This window comes from Anopheles coustani, chromosome 3, assembly GCF_943734705.1.
Source record: "Anopheles coustani chromosome 3, idAnoCousDA_361_x.2, whole genome shotgun sequence".
NCBI lineage: Eukaryota > Metazoa > Arthropoda > Insecta > Diptera > Culicidae > Anopheles > Anopheles coustani.
In genome coordinates, this window is record NC_071288.1 from 34,239,413 (window position 1) to 34,266,316 (window position 26,904).

The window sequence follows — 26,904 nt, forward strand, 5'->3', positions numbered from 1 at the left end:
GCTGTATCGCGATGATGCAGAAATTTTCACCCATGTACCTTTTTGTTGTGGCCCTGTTTATGGTTCGCTTTCGTCTATTTGTAACCACCGAACCGTCCCGTGCCACGCGGGCTCTGGTAATCATTTATTCAAATCTTATTTTATCTCCCACCGGGAACGGCGGTGGTGGTCCGTTGATTCCGTTTACTGCCGATGCGTCCGTGGTGACATTGTCGTCGTCGTCGACGTCGGCATCAGCAGGCAAATCAGTCAGCACATTTTCCCAGCAGTCCAAGTCCCGCCGGTTGTCTGTTCCGTGGTGGTGCCCGGCTATCGTACTTACACGCAGATGGGTTTTTATTCGTGCCTTTTTTCCCCCGTCGGTGAAGTAGAAAGTAGAAAGATCGATTTTGAAGGCATGGTTTTTTTTCGCCACGCCGCTCGAAGCATCACCCACTGGCACATACGTCCGTCTCGGGAGCATAAAACACGCCGGAAAGCCGAAAGGGATTCAGATAGGTTCGCGGTCCCAACCGGACGGAAAAAAGGAAAGCACATCGGCTGTAAGCGCCGTCACTGGAGTGTTAAGCATATTACACGCAAACTCATCAGCGTAACGAGTTTTTCCCCGGCCAGCACGTTGGGCCGTATGATACATTTGGGTGGATTTTTTCTTCCCCTACAAAACACACGGTTCGTCAAGGGAAAACAGGCCTCCGGTTTTTTTTTTGCGGTGGTCGCACGGGAAACGGTGAAAAATAAAATGGAACCGACATGAACGGTTTGGGGAAAATCCCTTTTTCAGTGGAGAACATAAAATGGAGCGCATATACGTACGTTTGGAAAAACCGTTGCACCGTAAACGCGGCTAATGAAACGAAGAAGAAGGAGGAGGAAAAAGAGTACTATTTTCTAATAGTACATGTTTTTCACGTCCACCGATGAAACCGCGTCATAAACCTCGAGAGTACAAAATAAGGACCATTTTAAGATCATAATTTCCTGCCTTCGAGGAATCGATCGATCGTTCTTGACCTCAAGATCAATGGCACGTAAACAAAATAGGAACAAAAACCCTTCAACGCAAATATACGTTCTTTCCTTGTACACTCATTAACATTCATTGCTCCGAATTTCGTTTGTGTAAACACAATCGACCGGCCAACATAAACATTGAAAGTATAACTGTTTGGAAGCAGATAGCAAAAAAAATAACTCGAAATATGTTTCAAGGACCTCACAAGTCAGCTCAAGTGAACGAGTTTTCAGACAATTGCCATCATCTTGCTGCCGAAAGAATGTAGCGATTTTTTTTTCTCCTTAATACTACTCTGTCGTGCTTCATTTTCTGCCGAATCATGTTTGATTGATCGGTTTTCGAGTGGTGGGCTCGAGACCACATCGATCTGTTTCGTGCCGTTCTTTGCCGCGTCCCAAAAATACTTTCGGCATCGATCGTTCGCCAGAGAGCCACCGTGCTTGGCGATAGGTATTTCGAGCAGGTTTTGATTGATTGCCACTCTCGGGAAATCGATCGTGTTTGATGCTCTCCGTTGATCGAGTGAGCAAAGCCATGTCAGGGATATTAGGCCCTTGTTTAGCCATCAGGTTGGATTATTATTTTATCCTTTTTGCGATGGGCTTCATTGTGATCCAATCGGCTGATAACATCCTGGTTCGGAAGCGCGGAAACCCCCTACGTTGGTTTCTTTGATTGAGACCTTGGGGTTTGCTAAAGTATTTGGATTTCAAAAGTATTTGATTAAGTATGATATTCATGTCCAACGAAATTAAATTTGAAATGCACTCAAAGGGTGGTATATCTCCAGCTATACTATCATAATACCAGGTACGTCATTGTTAGGCTGGAATTTATCTCAAAAAGGTTTAGAGACTACTCTTTCACTCTGGTATTATATGCATTCTGTTCGAAAGGTGAAAAGTCGAACCGATTGCCATTTGTTCGTTACGTTTTCGCAACGTTCCCTTTGACGAAAGCCTTTCCAATGGTACGAGTTTTTGGAACGAATTTGGAGATTGAAACTGACCCAAGATTCTCCTTCCCTTTTGCCGACACATGCGAGAGATGTGCAAAATTGAAAAAGTTTTGATTGCATTCCTGCTCCATTTCGAAGATCGTGTCAAAAAGTGTGTGTGCGTTTGTTTTTTCTAGCCCACAAGATGACTTCCGGTATCAAGCTTATGGCTAGTGCTGGCCTACATCGTTCCCGACGTCCCGATATGCTTTCGTATCCCAAAATCTCAGTGCTCTCGACAGCTGTGCCACCAGGAGCTGGGAAGAAAGCCAAGCCGTTCTGGAATGATGGAAATGAATGTCACTTTTTTCCCGTTTCCTCGGTTCCTGTAGCAGTCAATATGTCGGCACATGTGGCAGCAAAGAACGGAAGTTGTCGACAGAAGCGTCGGGCGTTCGGCCGAACGACGTGACGTGATCCGTGACCCGGTTTCTGTTTAATTAAATCGAACTCCGTCCTTGGTAGCAAGGGCCCGGACCATCGGAAAGGGCACGATTGATGTCTTGCGGACGCTTGATGGATGCTGAGTGCTACTCTGTACACACACTTCAACTTTTAGCGAGGTTGCATAACGATGGAGTCTCGGAGATTGTGACTCGTTCGGTAGCGAAGCAGAGCGTGGAACGTTTTCCATGGAGGTGCCAATGAATTCTAGCTAGACTTGCTGGTCGTCGTTGCTAATCCGGGGCGATCGCTGCTAGAGGCGAAGGCGAACCATCTGTATACACGCGAAGCAATTAGCATTCCTCAGCGTTCGTTTTGTCACAAGTACCGGGTCGGGCAATCGACGGGTGCTGAATCTCTGATGTCACTCTTGACCGTCGGGTTTATTCATACCAGGGAGCGAGGGAAGCGAAATCCCTTTCAAATTCATGTACCATCGTTTGGATGGGGTTGAAAAAATAAAAAACCAAAGTACTCTGGACGGTACTCAACACAGTTAACTCATTGTTCGAAAGATTGGCAAAAAAAAACCGAGAAAACGGCAAACATTGGAGAGCTATTAAAAGCTTAGAAGAAAGCTTTTTTCCCCGTGAATCTGCACCAGATCGAAACGGAACCATTTCCAATGGCCTCGAGAATTTCCGGAATGTGTCGAACTTTTCTTCTCATGATTCTGAGCAGATTACAGCGAAACTGTAAAATGGTTTCCCCATTCATTTCACTGTCATTCGAAAGGCTTGTCCCATTTTTTCCCCAACCATGTTCTGAGTGCTTTCTCAATGAGTTGGTACTGGTAAAACAGGCACCGTTCTGTCCTTTTTTCTTTTCATGCTGGAAGCATGGATTTGGTTTCTCCATTCACCAACGAGCAGCATAGTGGAAGTAAATGGTTTTAACCTATTTTTCCAACGTTGAATTGGCGAAGCAAAACGAAACTACAAATTTCCAAAAATGTCCCGAGGCCAAATGGGATGTGAATCGTCGCTGGAAAGAAAAGTCACGGTACCATAATAAGCTCGTCGAAACATCCGAAAGCCATTTGCGGTGCACGGAGGGGGTGAAATGGAAGGATTTTTATGAACGAGCTTCGTCGGAGTTGGTTCGATTTTTCTTGTCTTTTTTCGCCTTTGCTTTGTAAACCTGACTTCTTGAGGAAAAATTCGCTGAAAAGACATCGTTTGCCAGTACAGGGTAAAAGAAAAACGTAGATGAAGCAAAACAGGCCGAGTCGGGATAAGGAAAACAATTTCCCGCCCTCCGCCTTGGCACACTCGGCCGGCATGTTTCTATGGAACGTTGGGCCCATTCAGGCATGTAAATTTAATTCCATGAAAATAATCTACCCGCCCTGAATGGAAACCGGGTTTTCGGGTGGAACCATTCTTCGTGGGAAAACCCTCCTATTGCATTCCGCCCGAGGCCGAGAACACGCGGCCCGATAAATAATGCACCGGGAACGAAGGAACAGGGCACCGAGGTCCGAGTGGAAATGCAACGAACGTGGTCGTGCCACGGGGAGTTTTCCGCTGTTTGGCAATCGGACGTCCCGCTTGGCGCGGATTCGCTTCTAGGCATTTGATTTTTTCGCGAACATTTTCCTGGTTTCCTCTTTTTTTTTGTCGCTGATTTCATCAGGAAAAAGTGTTTAGAGAGAAACAGAAAATATCGCTTAAAAAAGCATGAGAAGACATTTTCCTCCAGTGCTTTCCTTTGCGAGCCCATTGTGCCGGCGGGATGGAATGGAACATAATGAAATCGTACGACACCGATGTCATTTGTTGCGATCCGCCAGCATCGGGGAAAAAATGGTTGATGAAAAAAAAGTCCAAAAGATCGAAAGATTTTCCAGCGGAGATTTTGCAAACCTTCCATTACAAACTAGCGGCAAGTTTAATACCACGCCCGAGGACTGCCCTGCAAAGGCGACGGCACCGATGGAAAGCAATTTCCATCGAACTCAAAAGGGGAATGGGGGGAAAAAAATCGTCTCGAAAGAGGATGGTTCTATTTTCTGCCCTCCGATTGGAAATGATTGGAAAATGGAAAGTGGAACGCCCGATAAGGCTTGGGTGCCCCCAGCCCACGGGGAGGGTCGCAATCGAACCGAATGATGAACTAATCAATATGAAAATGCAAAACACGGAAAAAAGTCCGCGAATGGTGGAAGATGCCCGTTAGCCCAGCGAAGCCTTATCGGGAGCTGGGAGAACTAATTTTATTTATTGAAATTGAGTTGCATTTCCCAGCGTGGCTTGCGCTGGTGGGTTAAACCCAAATTGCATCGATTCCGGACGATTGGTTTACGGATAGTAGCGGAAATCAAAGGGTAAATCTTATATATAAATATTCATGATTTTTTAAAGTCAAATTTTTTTGAATTAGTCAAAAAATTTGCTCCTCGTATTTCAATCAATTTTACTTTAAACAATAATTGTGTAATATTTTTCCTTGTTTTATTTTTTTTTTCATTTTTATAAAAATGAAAAGCACTTGAACCCTTTGGCCCATTTCTCTTCGCATACCGTAAGCAAACATCACTGACATATTTTATTGCATCGACATAACCACAGATGCCCATCATTACCTGATGCAAACATTTTTGAGGCACATCCAATTTCCCAGTTCCGGTGGTTTGGGTCTGATTAATATTGGAATCAATCATGGCAGAGAGCGGTTATCAATAATAGCGGTTGGGCATATTTTGCGGTGATACATCACAATCTGGCGATCAAAATCAACCTGAAACTGGCATGGAATCCAAAAAAAATCATCAATTCGGGAGGATTGCCGTAAAGAGTGTTGGTTAAAAATGGAACACATGGTGGATGAAAATCACGAATAAATTCGGAGGACTAATGAGTGTTTCCGAGTGGCCTTGATTGCCTCAATACGGGTTCAAAAATGTAACGAATCTGGACGAAATAAGAGGGAGAGAACGATTGAAAAAGGTGGACCTAGGAAACTACTTACTCAATGACTTCTTTAATCCTTCGCCAGGATATCTGCACCGGCCTCCGGCTTTACACTGTACCCGTTGGTCGAGAATCAATTAAATCGGGTCGAAAGAGGTCCTCAGTGTTGGTCCGCGGGCACTCCAAACCCTCAAGGGGTCGGTCGTATTCCCCATCGGAATTAAAGGCCACGGCAACAATGGCCGGTGTTCGGAACAAAGACACTCGTGTGCGATAACCCCCAGTGCTTACCTCGTGCTGGTCATATAGTTCATTATCCGAGCAAAAACAAAATGACGAAACGCCAGTTTCCATAGTCGTCCGTAGCACATCCGATGGCCATTATATCAATGTATCGAACATGTAGAACTGGGTGAAAACTATGGAACACCCATCAGCACCAAGTCATCTATCTGTTGGACTCTGGTTCAATCGAACAGTTGAAAAGTACCTGGTCAATATCCACAGAATTATTTTGTTGAAGTTCTTTAATTTTATTTAAATAAAATATTTACATGTTCAAGCAGGACTTTTAGGATTGTCCTTTGTTTATAGCCTGAGTTAGTGTTTAGTTCTTAAGTCCATGTTTTTGGAATCTAATTTTAAGTTTTGTTAGGTCCTTACGTGCAGACAAAATAAAAATAAATAGTAATTATAATAAAAATACTATCTAAACCCCAAACCAGGAGTTGTAAACGCCAATTCCATGACAACGCCAAGTGCATCATTAGCGCAACTCAACATCCCGGATTTTGGGGGGTTGCTCTACAACTTTTGAATCTCTCATACAAATCAATCTTTGTTGAATCATTTGCTTGATGTTTAACTAAACTTTTTTTAAACTATTAACTCTTTATTAAATTTGATTACAGTCTAATGAGTTTGAGGTGAGTTTAAGCAACCTAGGAAAGTAAACCTTGCTTTAGACAGTTTCGTGCCGTGTAAAATAAAAGCAAAGCAAACATCTACTGATCCTAAATCCAATCCAATTCTCGCAAAAAATAGTTTTGACCATTTAGTCATCAGCAGTTGTACCACTGTGCAACGCTCGCTCGCTTCCGGTGGATGAAAACTCCGATAAAACGGAAAGATCGGTATGGAAAATGGACGATGAACGTTAATGGACGTACGCGCACTACCGCTACCGGTTCCTATCAAAGGCGCGCAGCTGCCGAGCATCGAACGACATAATTTGATTAAAGACTTGAAAATGAAAAGATAATTGCTTTGTTTGAAAGTCAGCCCGGTTCGGCCGACCCGAACCGGCTGGTGCAAGGATAGATGCAATTTTTCGATTGCCCAACGAACCGCCGGGGTATCAATCTGGTTCGCGGTTTCGCTTGCCCACTTCTCACCTCTCCCGAGGGCGCTTCTCCGTGTGCGCTCCATCGAGGCCATCAACGCCCGTCAGACGAGGTTTCCATGTTGGGCCTTTTAATCGGCCACTGCATCGGAGCGAAGATAGCATTTGCAACATGTGGGCCAACTCCGCACCAGCCGGGGACAAATTGCAATTTGTTACAGCAAATTAACTTACCGTTTCGCTGTGCACCGTTTGCCTTCTGGTGGTGCGTCACTTGGGCGATCGCGTGCGTAAGAAGCTCGTCTCCCGGATCGAAGTGGCCTCGCTGTGTGGATGATTAGTGCGAGCTCGTCTGCACTTGTTTCTTGGTGCTTCGGTACTCCTCCTTCTAGGAGCTTCCTAGCCCCGCCCGAAGGTTAAGTTTGTTTCTGGTGAATCTGTTTGAGGTCTCGTTGCCCTCTCTTCTTCACTCCGTTGTTCGATTGACGCAAACGATGTTTCATTAGGGCGACCATTCATGCCGACAGGCCGAGATCCGCCTCAGGTGATTTATCACACCTCAGCGAGCACGGTGCATCCCATCACCGACCCCCCCGTCCCCGCCCTTGCTTCGAACGCGTCAGAGTGTTTGATTATCTCTTCAAGATCGACCATGCTGACGGTGATGACGGTAGCGACGGCCACGACGACGACCTGTCTCGTTGGTGGGCGCTGAGCTACTTTTGGACGATTTTGGCAGGGGTGGGAATGTTGCCTCCGATTGGTACCATTTAAGCATCAAACGGTCGGCGACATCCTTCAGCGTTTTTTGTTTTGCTTCTCGCTTTTTTACACTTCACCTCTGGACGACGAGTGAGGAAGAGGAGGGGAGGGTGTGACATTCCCGTTTGTGGCGTGCGAATATGTGCAGGGACGACAATTAGTGTCAGTTTGACGCACGTCAAACGCCATCGTCTCGAGAGGAGTGTGTCTCAAGGAGCGATTTCGTAAGCCTTGCCACCTGAAAACCGGAAGTGAAACTCACTCAAACGTGTGGAATTGGGCGGGATGCGCGGGGTTCTGTGCGCGCGCGTCCCGGTTCTGTGACGTACGTGTGTTTGGTCCGTTTTTGGAAGAATAATTTATTATACTTGATTATTTGTGCCCTCTTGTGCGGACGCCCCTTGTGTTCCTTTTCGTTCACCTTTTGCGCGAGCATTTATTCCAGGTACAGGTACGTCCGAGCTTTTAGCGTGGCTTCTATTTCCCGTTTTCACTCTTTTCTCCTTCCCATTCCCCGTCATCGGTCGACCGGGTGGAAGTCCTTCGGCCTGCCCGACACGGCCACTTCCGGTGCCACGGTGCCTAATGATCATGCATCAACGTCAGGTCCGGCTCGCCGGCTACTCGCTTCTTATCGTAACTAATGCAAAAGTCCATAATTAACAGAAGTTCGTGCGGTCGCAAGTGGAATGATAAAGATTCTAATCGTCTCCACATCGCCCGGAACGGTTGACGTCGTCGATGAGCTGTTTTAGGGCCGGGTTGAGGAAAGGACAGGAAAAAGAGGGTAGCAGGAGGTGGAGGTTTAATTGTTACTCGCTGGCCGGATGCTTTGTGGCAGAATATTTTGAATCGACTCACCTGGGGCGGAAAGGACACGGTGTTAATGTATTCTGAGCGATTGCTGATAATTAGCCTAATAAGTAGGTTTTGTAATTCGTAAAAGTACGGTTCATTGAGCAGCTCATTTGGATTTTCAATATTCGGATTTGATTTTTTCTATGCGTACATGGATTATTGATAAATAATTAGTGGCAATGGCTCATTTTTTATGTTTACCCCGTGTTTTAGGGTGCTTTAGGTAGAGAAAACAATCGGAAATAGAGAAAAGAAAAACATTTGCATTTAACCACATTTTGGTTTCAGTCCTCCATGATTGATTAATCCTTTCAGGACCATAAGCTATTCAAGCCTAAACTGGCAATACAACACAATATTTTGGCTATTTGGGATGTAAAATAAGTGAATGTCACCAGAAAAACCTAGTAGTCTGTGTAGGTTTTTTTATAATTTCATGGGAAATATTTTTCCCTATGGATCATAACAGTAAATAAACGACCAGTATAGTTATGATATCGGAATTTCTTTTATTTGCTTTCCAATACAAATTACATATTAAAAATTATCAAAAAAAAAAGATCTTTGCCATTTCTGTAAAAAAGTAATAAATTCATCAAATCTAATAAATTTTCCAAAAATTGTTGGTTGATCGCACGAATGGTTTGGTTTTGGATAGTTCTTTTTTATTTATTCGTTCTGAAAGACATTTGTCACCTTTGACATAATGTTTTCTTTGATGTTTCGTTTCAAAAGTATCGTTTTGATAATAGTTGAACAAACAGTAATGAGTTTTGTTGAAGAGAAAAATATTTCCCTTGGTCGTGAATTTAAAAAATTATTAAGCCTTAGCATAAGATATTCTATCACACAAGCATCAACTAGATAGCCAAATCGGAAGAACGAAAGCAGGTTAAAAAGATAAACAAATGGATAAAAGCAGTCAGATACCAAACTCGCTATCTAGGTCAGTAGACATAAATAACTGTAGATAAAGCCGAGAGTGAACCAAATACTTATGGAAGTAAAACATCAACCGCACTCACTCTCTTTGCGTTTGATTCGTACGGTTTTTCCCCTCGTGGAACGCCAGGGGGACGGTTCTGTTTCATGGACGATGGGAAAATGGGGCAAATCTGAAACACAACCGCGCAATGCGTAACGCTCGCGCCATCTTGTCTAGACTTTTGACGCCCGGGCGGCGCAAAAATGATGGTGACACGATGACACGATTTATTATGCTGCAAGTAAAAACCATGCTCGGGTTGTTTTTTCGTTTGCTTTTGTCTGCTTGGACAAAACCGGCGCCTTCCGAAGCGAAACCGATTGACCTATCCGATGGTCAGCAGCAACCTCGGCAGCCTCGGTCAATTTATCGATTCGTACTGATTTTTCGATGGAGATTTTCGACGCGAATCAAAACAACAACATGTTGTTTTGCTGGGTTGGTTATTTCGGTGTGGTGCGTCGCTACAATCAAGATTAGCGGTGCGGGTTTTTCCCGTGGTCTGCGTCCCCCCATCGAAAGCCCTTTGAACTCTATCGAATGTAGTTGGAAAAGTTTAGCCATGGAAATTGATCGAACGCAGGCGAAAACAACTTCCATCGGCTTATGAATTTGGATTAATCCACGACCCGTTTTCGGTGAGGTTAGGTCACAAGCTAAACCGTTACAGTGGCTCGTTTTACATGTTTATTTTCTATTCGAGGATTTTTTTCCCGCTTCACGTCGGGTTGTTTCGGTTCTCTAGTACGTCGCGGAATGATATAAATTGCTGATAAAAGTGGCTGTCTCGATTCTTTCCCCCATTTCAACTATGTGGGCAGAGCGTGTGGTTCGGGTGAACTTTTCACCCGGTCGCGCAACGAATTAAGTTTGGCTTCTAGCTGTAGAACAACCGTTGCGAATTGCAACCGAACCGAGGGTGGCGTTCTTGTCTTCCATTTTATTTAGTTTTTCCTGCGAGAAAGATGTATGTGGTATAACGAAAAGGAAATGAAAACAAATAAACAAACAACACCGTGGCTCGGTTTTGCGAACGATCTTCTTAGGGGGTGGGGGTTGGGGTGGGTTTTTGCGAATAAAATCTACATATTTTGATTAAAATACATTCGCCAAAAAATCATTCCTCCGACGCGCGAGTGAAACCGTTTCCCGAACCTCCAACGGTTGAGCGGTTTTTGCTGACAAAAAAAAGGAAATACCACATCCTCCCGAGTGAAGGCTTTTCCTCCCTGACAGTAACGGAAAGTAATGGGAATTGAGAAAGAAAATAAAAAACAGAACAAACTTCAAGGAGTCCGCTTGAAGCAGAAAGGGAGAGGGGGAAAGGAAAAGACGACGAGCGAATGGGGATTATGAAAAATTGTAGCAACCAAAAGCAGGCGAAACGGTCCTCCATTTCGGTCAAACAAACTTATTTCGTATGCAATCGCACTGGAAGTTTTCGCGTCATTCTCATCGGCAATGGATTGGTTGTGGTAGTTGGCGGTGTTTCGGTCTGTCTCAGTAAATGAGCCCTTCGGGGTGGCGTCGGTGGGAGGAAAAGTTATCCGTGCCATAGAGTTTCACTCGATCGCTTGCTCTGTGGTGTGGCTACTGAAAAGCTCCCCGGTTTTCGCTGGTGTACTCTTGTCTGAAGGAAAAACTGTTCGTCCTTTGGTGTACATCTCCGGCATGAGACGAGGCCAATTCGGGTGCCACGCCACGAGGGCCGCGATAAATAAACGAAAGTAATTCAATTGAGGCCACCCAACGTTTGGGGAGGGGCATCCCGGGGGGCGGAACGTGTCCGTAGTGGAAACGTTTAAATGCAACGAAACGCGAAAAACGTTCGAGTACCGAATTTTATCGGATTCAACAGAACGAAAAAACCTTCCCGGGAAACCGGGAACCGAGGTAGTGTTTGTGGCTGATTTACTGGGAAAAGTTTTCCCTGTTCAGTTGGGGTGCTTGTTCGAGCCAGTGGCGTTTTTCCCATTCACGACGGTCCGATGATTTTTCCCCCTCCTCCCCCAAAAGGGTGTGGGTTGGTAATTACGTAGGGAACCGCGGGTACCAGTTTCGAATGAACTTGCGAGTGTGAAGTGAATGCTTCTGATGTTTGCCGTGAAGCGATGGTTTTTGCCAACAGTGAGTTCATCATTTTCCAAAGCGCTTGCGAATGGGACGACAACGATTGACGCTGGTGACATCAATCAATCCAAGGGGGCGTGCATCATTCGTTTGGTTGCGTTTTTCCTTCCAACCGAATGACCGAATCGTTTCACTCACGAACAAACTGGAATTTGAATCAAACAATTTTGTTCCATCGGCATCGACGAAGAGTATTGATAAAACGGGAAATGTGCACACATACACACACCGCGAGCATTGCGATCGATACCGTAACGCAAATGTTTGGCGGGCCACGGTTAGAGGGAGGGAAATAAGGCGCTTTTGCTTTTCTGGACAGGGAGCGTTTCATCGTTGTCATTAAATATTTGTTTATTAATGGGAGAAGCTTGTGATTTTCCAGTTGTGGCCACTGTTTGCTGTAGGAGATTGTTTGCCAAAGCTTCTTGCGGGGCTTAAAATTGGCAATTAAGCAGAATTTTAAAGTGCTAGCGTTCATTTTGAGCTCCTGTTTTGCATGTTTCGCTCAACAGACTTTTCAACCAGGAGGAAAATTATCTCTAAAGCATTCAATATGTTCACAACACAAAATTGTAAAAAAGATTATTTATTTCACGTTTTATGTTTTAAAACATTTTCGTGCGGATAAAAAAATTTAATTCCCTTGAAAAGGCATTTTTCGTTAAACTTTTCCGAACCGATCTACTTTTCCGTACCAGCTGCCCTCTGGGGGCAACCTAATTATCCCCCCGTCTACCGTTACGGGGAAACATCCCGAGGAACCCGATTTATCACGGCATGAAGTGTCAAAAGTCACCGACAGTCGTTTAGACTACCGAGAGACAACATTTTTCGAGCTTAAATATTGCGCCATAGCTTTTTTTCTTCTGTATGTGTGTGCAGACTCTTCCTCGCCCTGCAACGCTCTGTAATCTTAATTAAATGTCACCCACGGGGAGCATGAAGGAGGAGGTCGAAAAAGAATTGGTGCCGGAAATCATCGTTTTTATCACATTACTTCTACTTCACACCCGGGCACAAACACATGCACACCCACTCAGTGCCGAATTCCGACGTCCTTCCCGTCGGGTCGGGGATTTTCCGAACGGCGTTCGCGTTTGGAATGCGCGAAGGGGCGTTACATGACACCGGCGCAAATTGTCGTTTCTCCAATAATCGTTAAGTCGCAAGGAGTCGTAATTAGAGAGCCACCACACCCAGCCACCCTCGATCCCGACTCGACTTTTGCCAACGCTTCTTAGGTCGGGGTTTTCCGTTCGCCACTCCACCGACAAAACGCAGACTTTCGGTGGCGATGTGTCATTTCGCTTTTCAGCGCGCAAAGTTGGGATATAAAAAATCACTTTTAAGGCACACGAGATCGTGCGCTGTGTTGACGCTGGCGACGTGGGCCGATAAAGGGCGTGTACATGTAAAAGCTTGTGCCGTGCCTCGCGTCCTCCGGTCCGCGACCGGCGTCGTTTCGCAACGACAGACAATTAAACTTTCACCGACCATAATCCTTACCATTAACATAATGCAGTGCAGTGCTTTCGACGGTGACTTTCGCTAGGGTACACCATTCGTGGGGTGGTGGGGGGCGGAAGGGAGGGTGGGCAGTGTACCTTGTTTTACGTATGGCAGTGGAAATGGTGACGTGCTGCGGTAGTTGTATCCACAACCGCAGTGTCATTATTGTTGCATAATTTATACGTTCTCGTGCTGCTATCTGCCCTCGAGCAGCCGTAGGACCGCTTCCTGGTTGCTGCTGTAAATTGCAATTTAAATGCGTTTGAACAAATGTGGATGTCATTTGGGATGGACTTTTATAGTTTCTTCACAAGTTTCTAAATATTATTTGTGTGGCAGAAAAAGAAAAGACCTACATCCTTCGCTCGTTGGCTTTTAAAAGTTTGTCCTACGTAAATCAGCTCTTACCAAACAAAAAATAGCAACCATCCATCGTTCAACAAAGAATGCGAAAATTTGGGGACCAAATGGAGGAAAACTATTCCAATCTTGTTCAAAAAGAAATAGCAACTTTTTTTCGGTCTGTTTTCTGAGCAGCTTTTAATTTTGCCCAAGCACCGACATAGACTTACCGAAGCTTGCGAGGTATAATATTTCATTCTCACACCTCGAGGGCATTGTAACCGTTCGGGAAAAGTTCTTTTGCCCCCCCATCCCCCCCCCGCCCCCTTCCCACTCTCGCGCAACCTTTTAAAACGACTTGCAGAAAGTGCTCTGAGCGCGCTTCGGGGTTCGACATTTTACCGCCGATGGCAACTATCCTCCCACCTGCCGGAGCCATCCGGAAAACTGCACATGGCAATAAATGGTGACAGTTTGGGCACACGAGTGAGTCGGTTTTTCTTTACCGAAAGGGGGGCTGGTAGTGGAGTTTTCAACGGGGGAAAATTCGTCGGTACGTGATTATTTGCATTCTTGCCTCGGTTCGTGCTCGCGTGCATCGAAATAAGAGTGTGGAAAATGGAAAAGGCAAAATACACGATGGTGATGTAAGAGGATCAGCAGTGGGTGGGGAAACATTCTTCGTTCCCCCTCACAGTGACGCTCAGGGTAGGAGAAAAAAAAAGTCTGATTTAATAAGTAAGCTAGAAGCCAGTAAAAGTCATCTCCGGCCGGAAGTGGGTATGTAAGACGCTGGCTGCTTCAATAAATGTGCTCCATCGTTCTGCTCGTGCGACAGTTTCATTGCACGCCCGGCGCAGCCCGGCAAGGACCAACTTTTAATTCCTCCGGGAAGCACACAAGAAAAAAAAAAGAACAGAGCGATGACGGCGGTGAAGAAAATAAAAACCAGTGCTTCTTTTTCCCTGCAGTCACGACTTGCTGCGTGTGTGTATGTGTGTGTGTGTGTATGTGTGTTTGTGTAAAAAAGCGAGTGGAAGTTGGGAGGGGCGCAATCGTGGGAAAATAGTTGAAGAAACAAGATTTATCTTAGCTGACAGTCAAACTTCAAACAGTTTCCAATTCAATCGAACAGCTTGCAGCGTTTCGGTTTTTCATTTTTCATCGTTTTGTAGAGAAAGCATGGGAAAGTAGCGAGCCCGGGGTTTGAAGAAGGCCGTCAACTTTTAAGTGGAAAAGAAAAGCCCAGCGACAGGGACACGCTCGCAAACAAAAAGATTTACAGTAATGTAAGTTAGATGAAAGAGCGAAAAAAACCAGGGCACAGAAGAAAATTGATACGGACGTTGATACGAGCGAAATGTCAGTCGCTTGATGCAGAAAAATGAAACGAATGTAAATTGAAATTCTTCCACAGACAAGGAAAAGTTCCCGAAGTGTTTTTGTGCTGCAAAGTTTTTGGGATTTCATGACCAAGTTGGGATCATGATAACATTTTTGTTTGAATATTTTTATCTGAAAACCGGAACGGTTGAAAAACTGTATGTAATTATTTATTTTGTACGTAACACTCCAACATGAAGGTTTGAATCACTTGTCAAGTTTTTATCTAACTAGCGCGAAACATTCAAACCGTTTAGCAACCAGACTAAACGCAGCCATGCAGTGAAGGTCACCAAGCAAGCGCAAGAAGCGGAACCCATTTTCGTGTGAATTCGTTAGGCAAAAGGGTCCAGGCCAGACAGAAATTAAACTTTTGATTAATTTGTGTCTGTTCTAAAGCCTCTACCAATGCACGATGAGATATGATACAGCAGTGGCATGCCTTTTTTCGGCCCTCGCACTGCAAGGCATTAGCGTTATTTATTTTGCTCCGTCAGCGGTTGTGATTCGACGCGTTTGACGCATTTCTCGCGAGGGGAAGGAAATCACCCTCCAAATGCTTCATCATCGAAATCATTAACGAATCGTGCCACTTCTTTGAAGTTAAGGCCGCATATTCTGGCGTTTTTTTCTACATGCTCCACTGGTTAAATGATACAGTTGTGAGGTTGATTTAGATAATAGATAAAAAAGATCTACAACAGGGATTAGTGTTTCTATGACGATACATTTGATTCTAGTTAATTATTTCAAAACAATAAAACCGCTGCAAGCGATGAAATATGTATTCCTCCAAGGCACGGAAAACATTAGCAAATTTGTTAAACTCATCCGGTGCTAATAACACATTCACTTTTACCCGTTTCCCACCCTGATTTTCATGTCCAACGTTATGTATAGCAAATATTTTATTAGCGCTATTCCGTACGTCCCAGATTTGCCGCGATGCAAATTGTGTACATTTCCATCGGAGGAAAAACCGGTTGGTTGTAGCGCAATGCTGCACAACACAAACAGTTGTCTTTACCACCTGTCCACCTGTCTGATGTTCCAAATGTGTTAGTTTGTCCGACGGGAATATTATTGTTCTACCACAATTGCGATGCCCTGCCTGAGGGGGACGGTTGACGGTGTAACGGAGTGTTTAGTTGGCAGAGGGATGTTATCTGGGTTTTTCACTGTTTGCACAAGGTTGTCTTTTATTTTGTTCCACCCTACCATGTTGGTTGTTGCCTTTTAGCTCCTCATCGTTGCAGTGGACAAAGATTTGGAAAGTTTTTCGAGCACAACCGCGCACAGTGCAGACACGAACCACGTGTCCCGGAAGCGGCCAGCATAAACGCCGTTGATCGTCACCGCTGTGCGACGTGTTTTCTGCTGGAAAACGCTGGCTTCACGGTGGCCTTCGGCACCGGGAGTTAGTCGGCAGAAATGGTTACCGTAAAGTCGTTCCGTTTCGGTTCGCCCGTGTGCCGGACAACTTTTTGGGCATCGTTGCCTTACGTTTGCGGTGCAGTCCTTACTCGGTTTACACCGTTTCCGGGATGAAGCGACATGGGATGGAAAACTAGAATAACCGTTTGAGCATCATCCCCGTCCGAGGAGTAAAAAACGGGCAAGCCCTCAGCCACAAACCGAGCGCTGAAGGATAGGTTTGAGTTTTGACGCGTTTATTTATCGCCAGTGTTTCAGCTGTTTGGTTGTTTCGTTCACTTTTAGTCACGCCGGTTTGCAGGGATAACTTTCCCGCAAGATCCTGAGGGTGGAAGGTGTCAAGGGGAATGTTAAATAAAAATATTTGATGTGGTGGTTTTTTTTTGTTTAAAGAGCTGCAGCGAACTAAAAGGAATCTTCTACCGTTAAAGAACATTTTTATTTTCATTGCAAAAACTGCTTGCGAAAATTTTGTTTTCCTGCATCTACTCTTCTTTATAGGACGCTCTATCGGGAGGGTTCAAAAAATGCATGTAGAGTTGGAAAAAAAGGCCTTCTCCCCCGTGAAAATAGATGCATTGCGGTGTGCTGCAAATGTTCTTGCTTTTTGTTCGCCATTTTTCGGTTTAGCGCTTTATCAACGCTGCGTTAGTTTTCGCTGACAGATGACAGTTGACGTGGCGTGCGGTGCGTTGCGATATGACAAGACCTGTCAGTGCGAAAGACTAATGGATACTCGATGCACCAAGCGCAGGCCGTGTCGGGTGAGTTTAGCTTTTTTCCTAAGCCATACCTCCACACCACCTTGGATTCGGTCGACTGCGTACGAGCTCCGAGTCGGAAGGCATCGCAACGAGCTCAAGTTGATTGATTACATTCCCAATACTTGTGACAAACTCGGGCCCACCGCATTCTCGGTGAGTTGGATTTTGGAGGTTGTAAAAATATATAAGGACAACACTGAAAAGAAAAACAAGGTATTCTCTTTCGGCGGTGGGCGAATTGGGACAGCGCGAAAGCGAGCTAACATCCCCGGTTTGCCACCTGGGGAGATGAAAGCCACAAACAGTTCGTTAGCTGCGGTTCCAATTTGATTAATCAGCAGAAAAAGGGCGAACCGCGGTAGTGGCGGGATGGAAATCGAAATGCTTCCACTGCACGAGCCGGTGAAAACTTGTCGTTCGTGGAAATGTGAATTGAAAACACAACAGCGCACGGACAAATTGGCTGCGCGTCACGCAGGAATGCAATTACAAAAACGCAATTTGTATGCATAAATTTTCCTCACGCTGCCGAATGCATTCTGCTGACAGGTTGGTTCGTTTTATTGCCCGTTTGAGAGCGCGCGCACGCGTGTGTTTGTGAAGTGGATGCCTGAATATTGCCTGTTACTGAATGAGGTCAATTGAAGCCCTAAATTAAAAACAATAAGTAATGAAAAGAGTGAAACAACATTCTCTTTTTTCCGCGGCACCAGAAGGCAATAGTGCCAGTAATGCGATAATCGAATAATCTGTAAATGGAGTAAATTTTTCATTCCCCCGGATGGAGTAGGGGAGAATGTAGGGGCGTTCGGCGCTGTGGTGGAAATTTCAAACGGAATGAAAATCATCCCCACCACACGCTGCCGCATACATTTGACGCACAAAATGGCGAACGTCCACTGGTTGTGGGAAAATGGGTGAAAAGTTAACCGAAGTGATAAGAAGTTAAGCATCCGAATGACAACCAGCACTCGTCGGTGGGGCGGAAGTTTTTGCAGTTTTCATTCCGAGACCCCGCCCGATCGTCCACTTGGTCGGATCACCCTGGGAGGATGAAAAAATGGATGCACGCTACTCGTTTTCTTTTGTGTTATCTTGTTCGTTCTTATCTTACAAATTGACGTGCAACGTCGAGGGAAAGTTCGAGCGGTAGGGTTTAATTTGAAATTCAGATTTTAAAAGTTCTCTTCCAACCAACCCTCTTGCGAGTGAGGTCATGCGGGTTCTAGGATGTAACACGTGAATGGTGGGCTCAAACGAAAAAAAAACTCATGGAAAAAGGTTGGAAAACCCGTAAAACGGGATAGGGTCTCGCATGCCACCGGTACTTGTCGGGAATGGTTTTTGGATGCATAGGTTTCCGGTATTCGTTTCCCTCGGAGTCCCGGGAGGGAATCCCGAAGCTTGATCATTTGACTGGTTAAAAGTTTTCCGGATCGAATTTGTAAACAAATGTACCGATGGGAAAGGAGCTGCAGCGCGCGTTTGGAAAATGGAAATGGGATTCACACTTCCCCGCTTGTTCAGCGGATAGGATTTTCTTGTTTGATTCGGGAAACGAGCTGTTGTAGGACACGGGAGGAATACTTAAGTAGTGTTACTTACGGCCTTTGTTGAACGGTGTGCGAAACGGGTTATTCTTTTTTTCTTGGTTCGTCCATATAAAACTTTGGAAAAACTATTCTCCCACCCGCTAACCTAGAAACATGGGGAACCCGATTGGAGTCGTCCTTCAGCAGCATGTTTGTTGTTGTTTGGAACGGTTTTCTATTCTTAGTAGAACCTTGAAGTAAACTCACACCGGTCCCAGCGTAAGCCGCGCCACAAATTCAGTCGTTAATTGTAGCTCCCAGTAAATCCGTCCGACTCTCTTCATAAATTATCCAACAAATCGCATAAATCTTACAACGTAATTACCGCCATCCGATTGCCGCACGTGGCCGCAAGTTGAAACTATTTCAAACCATGACCAGCGTACCTGGAACGATGGGGAGCTATATCTTAATTCGAATCAGAAGAAAACTTTCTCCACTTTCTCGCTTGCCCGGAATGGTGGAGATTGGTGGAAGGTTATCCGTTGCCGTTACTACGACGCTATCGGATGGAAGGCACGAAGATTCCTGGCCAGGTGAAGCCAATTCTAGGTAAGGAAACTATTTCCGGTCCGGAGTTTTCGGGGGTTTTCGTGGGTTTGGGGTAACTCAATCACGTCTTGCACGATATCTGGATGGAGAAAAGGGCTGGGGGGCCATAAAATTCGTTGCCATACAACAAAGCGCCCCCGAAAAACTCATGGAATGAAGCGATTAATTTTACTGCACAGAGTTCGGTCGTTCGGTCCGTGAGTGTGTTGATGGATGGTGCCCTTGTGCCCGAGATTGAGGATGCGGAGTTTTTCCTTTAGCATCGGAAGAAAGGATTGAAAAGAAATCTTTCAAACTAAAACCTCCGGCGTAGAAGGTATCCACAAAACATTAAAAAGAAATTCGTTGTCCCAGTTTGAAAGTAATTTGGAAAACCCTTCCCCAGAATCGTTTTCTTAATTAAACGTTCGAGGAAAAATAACGTTCCTTTCATCGCTCCCAAATGAGCAGGGGAACGAGCAGCAACCAATTGATTCACAATAAAGAGTTTTTCATTGCTTCCCCCCGTTCGGTCCTTAATTATTGCAACGATTTTTTTTGCGAGTTTCTTACCACTTTGGACTTTACTGGATCCTTGTTCGTACCAGACGCGTCTTGTATGTTTTGTTTCGCCCTGCTTTTGGGCCCTTTTTTCGCATCATTTTACCCAAAATCTAGCACTGTTCGCCGCTAATGAGAGTGGAAGTCCAGTTCGCTCCACCAAACCCCTCGGGAATCCAGGGCAAAACACGGACAGTAGGGGAAAAGACACGACCACCGGTCCACGGTCCGAGCGGTATAAATGGGCGAGAAAATCAAATTAAAATCTGAAAAGCTTTTCCCCGTGGTGGTTTTTGTTCCCCTGGATCCAACAGTCCCGGGTCGCTGAGTGGTGGAAAAAAGGTGACCAACGATGTCACTTTTTATTTGATCCCGCGCGAAACGGAACCTGCCCGCATTCAGCGTTCATTTGGTCAAGACGTGGAAGGGACAACAAAAAAGCGGAATAAACCACCAAGCAACATTGCGAACAACCCGCTGGAAAATGGTTCGAAAATTATAACCATTTTTCCCGGTAGCCCCATCGTTTGTCTGTGTGTGGGACTCGACCCTGATGCCGTGCTGGATCCCGGATACGCTCGGATCCATTTTCTTTTTTGACTGACCCGCTTCACTAGCTTCACGGTTCGCAACCAACCCGATTTTGTGCAACCAACCCAAAAAATCAATAAACCTTGGCGAGGGCGGATCAAAGTCGGAACGGTTCGGATAAAGATGCGTAATAAGGATAGATCAAAGGAGGCCAATTGCTGTTTAATGGTTTTGCACTTTAATTTTTGCAAACTACTCTCTCCCGCCAACTATTCAAACCGCAACGGTCGATTCAAACGCAATAAAACCGGCTTTGCACACATGCTTATTGATGGGTGGTTGCTTTTTTCCTCCCCGCTCGAGCATAGTTAATTACTTTTCCAAGTTCTCTCTGGGCCCTTTTTTCCCCCTCATTTAACCTTTCCCAAAAACGGCCATATGGGAAGCAGGAAAATTGCTTCATCTCTCCCGCTCCACGCTCCAATCCGAAAAGCTTCCTAACGATTGCAATAACAATTATTTCACACTCACCAAGATCGTTCATCCTCGCCCCGGCACCGATGCTCGTTAACTTCGACTCCGATAGCCGGCGGCACACTTTTTAGCTCGCCCCACTCGGGACGGCAATGTGGGTGGGGTTGTAATTTACCTCCCCCTTCCCCGAACCCAAAAAGCTATCGCCCAAAAAAGGGCACTTGGCTGGCTTTACGGCTGGGAAGAAATGACTGCGTATAAACATTCCTTCGGCACGTTAGGGTGTCTGTAGTGCAGACGGAGGGACCTTTTTCTTGCCGACTGGGAGGCAGGACTCACGGTGGGCTACATTGTAACGTTGCCGAACGTGAAGTTGTTGGTGTCTGCTTGTGTACTTTTTCTTGCAAGAGGCGGATGAGACATGTGTAAATTGGAAACGTTTGCTGGCGTTTTAATTAATTTTGCAAATGTCACCGAGCAGATTAGGCGCACGATTAATGTGCTTGAAAGGGAGCAAGAAACGGATAGAGTGACTGGTAAGAACGCAAGCGAGATTTATTTGCCTTTTTACTTGACAGCTGAAGTAATTAGCATACACATTTTACAAGCGAAATCAATGCCTGTGAGGTACGTCCGATTATAGTCCTCCAAGTGTAAATTGCCTCAATTCCGAAGCAGTTATTAACAACTAAATCGATCTTATAAGCAAATTTCTTTAATTCTCTTTTCTCTTATACTTGTTTAGTTATTTATTAGATCTTTTACATACAAAGGGAAATTAGTTCTTTTTGTGTGAAATATAATTATGTAATATAAAACTATGAGAATAATTTACCTACAATGAAACAAAATAAAAGTGCTGGAAAGTTAATCAAATAAACAAACCGGCTCAAAAGCCACGAAAGTGCACGTTTTGAGTTACGAGCAATTAAAAATCATTCCCCTTCACCGTTACGTGCTAAAAGGCGATCTCGCCAAACGTTATGAGCGTTTTCATCCATCCGACAGATATTTGCTCGCCTCATGGCACTTTAATATTACGCGATCAACCTTTACAAACGACGGTAGTTGTTTTTGCCATCCTCTGCCACGCTCATTTACGTACTCGCCCTCGACGCGCTGGCTAGATGGCCAGCCAAAGCTGCATCGGATTCCTCGAGATTTCCGCTCCGGGATCGCCTTACGTGGCGTCAGAATTTACTTACTTCCACCAGAACGGAACGGAATTTGATTACATCATCAGTTTTCCGACGCCCGCGTCTCCTTTCCGACCGCGACCGGGCGATCTGTTTGTGTACTCACCATCGGATGTTGTATTTGCCATTACCATGCAGAGCTGCGCGAACTCTCGGATAACCCGGAAGCGAGAAAATGTTCGAGATTGAAAAATTTCGCCAATTTGTATCATCATTTCGTCCGGGCTGATGCTACTCGGGAATGGTTTCCCGTACACAGTTTGGGGTTTTCCCGCTAGCTGGTGTTCCGATTCCGGGTTTTTGCATGCCACGTCCGTGTCCCTGATGCTGTGCTTATCTCTTCACTCAGTCTTTCATTTTTTTTGTTGGTATGCTTCTCTGTATATATGGCCGCACTTATGCCAGTACCGGATGCTTTTTATCGATTCAGCCCTTTTTCATACACCCGTAAGAAAATGTGCACAACACATCGGACGGCCGGTGTTTGGGTCGAGGTGTGGGGCGAAAGAAACAGGGGCGGAATGTGCTGGTCATAAGCAAAATCAAGGACTTTTGGCTACCTTCCAGCTCGCCCCGGTAGCCGCCCAGAACCGGGACACTTCGGTCTATTTTCGGAGTCCTTGTTTCTGTTCCGGTTCTTTACGACTGGGAAATCTTGCCCGGTGGCTAGAGCAGGGCAGCATGCGATGCCTCGTTTGCCTGCTGGGAATGGCGCATGGAAAACGGAGGCAAGCTAAGTAGGGCAGCAGACATGCACCAGTTAAATATTTAGTCACTGCTGCTTTGGAATTCAATTTGCTTGCCAAGGTTCTGTGAACGGGAGCACTAGAGGAGCGAGGCAAACACAAAGTCACGGCAATCCCGCAGACCGTTTTGCGGAAACTAATCGATAGTGAAGGAATTTAAAGGAGTATTTCGTGAATTATACTGCAATAACGATGGTGATGGTATAGAAATGCTAAGTAATATTTTCAGCAAATTAGAAAACGTAACAATGAGTGTATCATGAATCATTCATGGATGAAGTGAACAAAATTTGAAAATTGAAAGGACAGTTTTCGTTAAAAATCATGTCGTTCATGTCAAAGCCTCTATAAAACTGAAATTCAATGCTGTTAAATAGTTTGAATGGAGATAATATTTTTACTTCAAAATGAACAGCAGAATGCCGTGCTCCGCGATGCGGATTTCATGACAAAGTATAGTTATTATCTCTGCGCCAGCGTATTGAAGGAAGCCTGCCAGAGTTTTGGGCGAAAATTTGTTGAAAAATGATACCATAACAATGCACAAACCTCCTCCTCCCCCTCCACCACTTAAGCGAGGGTTGCGTCAAAAAATTATCCGTTGTCGGAATGTTTCCGAAAAATTTTCGCCAACTAAAAAGAAAAGGCCCCCGGCACGAGCACGTGCTGCATGGTGGCAGCAAAAACCAAAGGGAAAAGAAAATGTTTGCAAAAATAACTCCACCAACTAACAAAGTATTTATTTTACTCTCTCTCTTTTCGTTTCTCCTTTTTCTCCTTGCAGCGCGAGAAGCGATCTGGAAAGTTGACTTCGAGAATGCCGGGCCCCACGCCGACGCGGCGGTGAAGAGGATGCACCGATCTTCATGCTGGAAACTTTGGCCACCGAACGCGCACCGAACGTCGCGCACGGAAGTTTAACACCCGAAATGCTAACAAAGTGGGGTGGGCGAGAAAAATGGCCGCATCGTCCCAGCTCTTTGATGATCAGCTCGCATACCCGGGCCTACCAGTTCTGCAGCTAAGCAGCTGAAAATCTCATCCACCGATTTGCTTTTTGTGTTGCAGTGCTTTTGGAGGAATTTCGAGGGCGCAAAAGTTCCCGGCCGAAACAATACGCGGCACTTCAGAACGAGTGTCCATTTTTCCAACAAAAGCTAGACAAAGAACGGACAGCTTTTTTGCCCAAATAGCATTACTCTTTCGTCTACCTTTTTTGTACCTCGATCGTGCCCTGCTGCTGCTTAGCGTTGAGAGTCCTTTACTTTCTTCGGTCTCTTTTGAGCCGTTTTCTTAATTTCCTAAATCCTCACCATACTCTTGTTTTTATAATTTTCCTCCTTCGAACCGTTCCTAAAGCCGTGTGTTTTCCTGCCCTTGAGATAGTTGCGATCGGGAAGCGAAGAGAAACCGTACACCCCGTTGGAAAGCACGTAGGAAAGCTCAGGCGGCGAGATAAACTTTTCATCGTCGTTGAACAGAAGACAAAACAAGCAAAAGGGAACAAACAATACCCACGGCTTACCGAATATTGTCGTGTCGTTCTCTCTCGAGAATTGGATGTGTTTTTCCGTTGCACCCGGTGTTTATTTCAGTGTATCGTCAAACTGTTCAAACTTCGATGACCCGAAACTTCATCTTAGAAAGGGAGGCGACGGAAAAACATAGCAGACTGTGCTTAGTGTGTAGAACACGGAGTGAACGAGTGAATATCTTTCTTCCCTAATACCACCATTGTTTTTCGCCATTTTTTGTAGAAGTTTTTCAGAACAAGGTACAGTTTTAGAGCGTTGTAAAGGAGAACAAAACTGAAAAGCACCGCCACTGAAGCGTGCGTGTAACGCGAGTGTGAGTGATATTGATCGTTCGTCAGTTGGAAAGTTCGAGTTCCATTTTGTAAAAAAAAAAACACCGAGTGGTTCGTGCCGAGCCCACCGAGCAGGTCGTCGTTTCTAGCAGAAAGGTTCCCAGCCAAGGAAGCAACCAACCGCACGCAAAATGGCCGCGTTCGTCGCTAAGCAAATGGTCGGCAATAAGCTGAACGCCGTTAAAGGTAGGTGGAAAATAATAATCGCATCAATAATCACCGTTAATACACGTACCGCCACCACGCCGCCACTCGTGTATCCCCGCGTTGCGATTGTTTATAAGCGTCTCGTGGATGCTAAATGGTTCCGGTGGGGTCGCTTCATTTTCCAACTCGACGCCGATGGAAGCAATGCGAACAGGAGGCGTTGCGTTTTCCATAGCCGCCCGCAAAATACGCACCAACACATACGCTTGTGCCTCCTGTCATTAGATTCTCATTTTTCCCCATTGAGAGCAATATGTGCAGCATAAATCATCGTAAATAATGGGCTCATAAATTATTCATAATTCGGGGTCCTGGCATCCTTCCGCGCCGCTTCCTCGCTATCGTCTCACCAGTTGGCCTGATTCCGGTTGGATATTTGATTTGGTTCGTGTGTCGTTGCGGGATTGCACTGCGTTTTTAAGTCATTTTCAGTGTAAGTGGTGTGTGTTTTCTTTTTTGTCGCCTGCAGGGCTACCGTTACCACGACGTCCCATTTGGCGGACGGTAGGACGCAAACCGCATACTCCACATACCCAAGTCCAGACCGGAGGGGATACAGTGAAAGGGAGCAACGCAAAATACGGCGAATGTGCGTCCGCTCGATGGGTGAAAACCATTACTCTTCAATTAAAAATTCGTCCACTTCCTTGCCATCTGCTGGCAACAGAATGTCGTGCAGTGAACGGTGGTAAAGAAACTGTGCGAACTAATTGCCATACAGTACTGGCTCACGTTTGGGTTCATGTTTCGAGCCGGTGCGTCAAATTACATTCCAATTGGGGACATGAAATCAATATCTTCCTTGCCTGAGTCGAAGAGATTTTCGAATACAGTTGCGATGGTAAATATATGTTCAAAATGTATACATTATGCAATGAGACTATGTTGCCGGACCAGTAGCATCATTCCTGCGCCATTTTTCATTGAACAATCCAAAGAAACATCCGCAGAGGTTCTTCTATGCAATCGGGGACATATGTCATGTTTCGCAAAAGTAATTTTCCACCGCTATTCAATCGAGCACAATGCACTTATCCACTAACTGTACTTCGACCAACTGCCTTCCAATAGCTGTATGCATGTACGAGGGCAACGGCATGAATTGAAATGTGCTCGTGTCCGACTTTTCCACCCACTTTCCTTTCCGGTCGATAGGGAAGCGCTTTTCCCTTTGCTCGATGCACTCGTGCAGTAATGAAGAAGGAATGCCACAATGTCATATTCATTATTCTCCACAACTTTGTTATGCGGGCTAGGATACTCTTTTTTTCTCTCCCTCTGTTGCCCCTGGTCGTTGGTTTGTGTGGCATGGAAAACGGTTGGAGCAACTGTCCACCTCGCATGTAACACACCGAGCAGCATTTGCAGCTGCATTCGACCGAAAATGGGGTTTACCGGAAAAATGCTTCAGCAGAATAGCAAATCCTCTTTGCAATAGTGTCGTAATTCAATATTAACCGGGAAGATAGAGCCACTTCTCACTGTGCCGGGGATTAGGAGGATGTTGACTGAATGGAGGAACTTTTCCTACCCCATCCCGAACGGGAATGGAGCGGAATGACGTGGATGACTTTTCACCACGCGTTGACAGAATGGCTCGTTGCAACGGGGAAAAGTTTGTTCCCGATTTCTGTCGGGAAAAAAAAGTTATCCTATTCTAAAAATATGGGAATGCAAAATGGAACGAGTTTTTCGCTTCTAATGCCATTCAAATTGACAGTGCGTCGTGTGACTGACAAGTCATGGGAAAGAGTATGGGAAGTAGTATTTTTGAACAATGGTTAGTGAAATGCAATCGGTGTATGTAAAACTAACATTTCTGGAACTTTTTTCAATGTTTATTTGAACTCGGTAAAATCTGTATAAAAAAAGATATGGTACCACAATCAAGTAAAATATAGAACGCCAAAGGAAATACAATCGATGTGGTTATGGTATGAAATAGGATTGTTCAAACAAAGAAGAATCGTTGTTACATCATATTTTTTACACTTCGCTTAATTTTAACGCACAAACTGTTCAGTTTTTGTTCTTTATTTCTGATCTTGTTCAGTTTTTAGCAATCGAAAACGCAAACCAAATGGGCGCGAATATTTCGCCCACCGATCGGCACTTTTTGTTTATGTTTCACAATTTGCACACCCAGCGAAATGGTGCTGATGTTAGAATTAGTTTAGTTCTGCTTTTTTTTTTACCGCCCAAAAATATCGCCCACGAAACCACCGGGACCCACCGTTGGGTAGCGGCGTACATTTTTCTCTCGTTCTGTTAAATTTCCTTTTTTTGCTCGTAGTACTCGATGAAAAAGCTCTGAATTTT

The 26,904-nt window shown here is 45.1% G+C and overlaps 1 protein-coding gene across 3 annotated transcripts in view; it reads left to right on the forward strand.

The window, feature by feature from the left end:
- Nucleotides 1–26,904, forward strand: part of LOC131259261 (complexin) — a 150,684-nt gene that overhangs the window by 33,658 nt on the left and 90,122 nt on the right. For all 3 annotated transcript variants that reach the window (XM_058260711.1, XM_058260710.1, XM_058260713.1), the window contains exon 2: nt 24,269–24,564. In XM_058260711.1, the coding sequence (XP_058116694.1) occupies nt 24,510–24,564 (55 nt within the window). In that variant the 5' untranslated portion in view covers nt 24,269–24,509. The remainder of the gene's footprint in view (nt 1–24,268; nt 24,565–26,904) is intronic.